The sequence below is a fragment of the Rhagoletis pomonella genome, unplaced genomic scaffold (assembly GCF_013731165.1).
Source record: "Rhagoletis pomonella isolate Grant_MI unplaced genomic scaffold, Rhpom_1.0 Rhpom_scaffold_00003, whole genome shotgun sequence".
NCBI lineage: Eukaryota > Metazoa > Arthropoda > Insecta > Diptera > Tephritidae > Rhagoletis > Rhagoletis pomonella.
In genome coordinates, this window is record NW_023458557.1 from 92291501 (window position 1) to 92293957 (window position 2457).

General features: G+C 31.2%; 1 protein-coding gene across 1 annotated transcript in view; it reads right to left on the reverse strand.

Annotated features, from left to right (window-relative positions):
* The window catches only part of LOC118736684 (pickpocket protein 19-like), a gene marked incomplete at its 5' end in the record, with an annotated part of 5974 nt that extends 5295 nt beyond the window's left edge, over positions 1-679 (reverse strand). The window contains one exon of the mRNA XM_036466726.1: positions 648-679. Within this exon, the coding sequence (XP_036322619.1) occupies positions 648-679 (32 nt within the window). The remainder of the gene's footprint in view (positions 1-647) is intronic.
* Between the last annotated feature and the right edge of the window lie 1778 nt (positions 680-2457).

Here is a 2457-nt window from a genome sequence, read left to right on the forward strand (position 1 = left end):
CAAACACTCATGTCACACCATTCGCATTGCCTTGCATTTTTTCTTTGTGTTTACTTCTGTGCGTGCGTGGTAATTAATGCTTTTGAAGTGTGTGTTGTGCATGCAAATATTTACCGTTAGAGTCGTGCTTTTGTTTGTCTATAAATATTTTTATTTCGTAGTATTTATGTACATATGTATTTGCAAAAATTTTCAGGTGCACGTGCGGGTACAATCGGGTCAGTGGGTCAGCGTTGGGTGCGAGTGCATTGCACTATGGGCCAGCAAACGATAAAAAAGTGGCCAATATTCGAAATCTTATCGGAATGGCTTAAAACTTGCCAGAGGGGGTTTTTGGGGTCGGTGATTACGAATCTGAAGTTAGATTTTCAAAATTCAAAATCTGATCACGAATTTGAAGTTAGATTTAAAAAAATTCGAAATTGCCTAGTCAGCCTACACCCAGCCCACCAGGAGGAGGATACTCTACGAATGTAGACTTCGTTTCTTAATTTTTCGGTATTTTTTATCTTTACCTTTCTGTTTTTGTTTCTATATTTATAGTTTTTCTACCAATTACGAATGTAGACTTCACTGTTTTATTTTTTATACTTTGCATTTTTTTTTATATATTTTATATGTATGTATTCTTTTTACGAATTACGAACTTGGACTTCGCTTTTTTAATTTTTTTTTGTAGTTTTGTTTACTTTTGTTTTTTTTTTTATATATTTTTATATTTTTTTACCAATAACCAATTAAGGCCTCTTTTTTATTTCTTTTTGTATTTTCCATTTTACATTTTGTCGTTTATTATATTTTTTCTTTTTTTTTCATTAATTACGAATTTAGAATTTGTTTTTCTTTATTTTACTTTTTATTTTGAAGTATATTTTTAATTTCATTAAATTAAGGTGGTTGAACGCTTCTCTCAGAAAAAGAAATTTTTGATTTCAGTTTTGAAATAAAAAATAAAATTAAAGTGTGCATGAATCGTCAGTTATATTCATCATTTTGGAACTTATCTCAGCAACTCGGAAAACTAATGGCCTTATTCATAAAAAATAAAGTAGGTTTAAAGAGCTTTATAAATTGACGTTTTCATACATTTTTCAATTTATAAACCTTTTTAAAGCTACTTTATTTTTTATGAATAAGGGCATACAAATTTAGAATTAATTATCTACAGGTAGTGATAAACACATATGAAGGATCGAACCAAAATCGCTCACGCGGATACAGCGCCGGTGAAGAAGGCGAATAAAAGAAAAAAAAATTGAAAATAAAAATTTACGCCTGGCTCAATAAAGATGTCGAATTATTTTAAGCAAAGACTTTTTTGAATTATGTTTTTCTATTTTTTTTATATGTATTACTGTATCTTATTAATAAGAAAAGAAAAAACAAAAGGAAAATATTTATTATATTCTGGAAAAAAATGAATTTTACTATACACCGGATATATAAACTTCAAATACAACTATTTCAATCAAAATGAAATTGTGACCACAATATTGAGGCAATTGATATAATATTTTACTAACAGTTACCTTAAATACTGTATATTTTGGCTAGTAGAATAAAAAATTAGTAATTAATTCTGGACCTCTGTGCATTGTGTTGCAGGTGGGAGGGAGAACTCGAAGCGACTTTTTTGTATGTTTTATTTGCATGTTATACTCTGTGTTTTGCTTTGTCACTTGTTGGCAGGAACTAAATTTTGTTTAAATGCTGATATTGATGGCATAAGGGAAAATGCGACACTTAACTGATGTTTGCGCTGTTAATTGATTTAGTAAATTGTCTGTGTATTTAGAGAGGATCATTGGCCCTTTTATGAGTATGTAAATATGTATGTGAGTATAATAATGATTTTCATTAAATGTTTATTTCATATTTAAGTGAACGCGGAATATTTTCGGGTGCAGTGCAGTTCTGTTTTTCACAAAAGAAAGTAATATAAGCGCTGCTTGAAAAACTGTTTTGATACACAATACCTAAAAGTATACTACATATAACAGCCCAAAATTGAATACCTACTTAAGCGCAAAAATTATTCGAACACGCGATAAATAAGACCCTGGGACTATTTGGCCGTAACGTCGAGATCATAGCCGTGGTATTCTGTAAACTCAATTCAATTCAGCGTTTATTGAGTCTATGATTACAAAAACTAATAGAGACCAGAGTAAAATTAATAGGTGAAAAAGTAATTTTAGAGGAAAAACCAAAACCGACTTAAATTCTACTATGGAAATTTAAGAAATGCGACCACCGCTTAGGGGTAACGTCACGTGTTCGTATACACGAAGTTTAAGGTGAAAATTAAGAGAAATCATGTTGAAACCTTTTTCCGTGCGTTCCCATCAGGCAGTGTTCGGAGATCACCACGACTATTAATCCGAGCGAAAAGCGGCCTAGTCGAGTGAGAGCTATGGATCGCTTTACATTAGTCCTTGACCAAAATGTGCCTAGTCG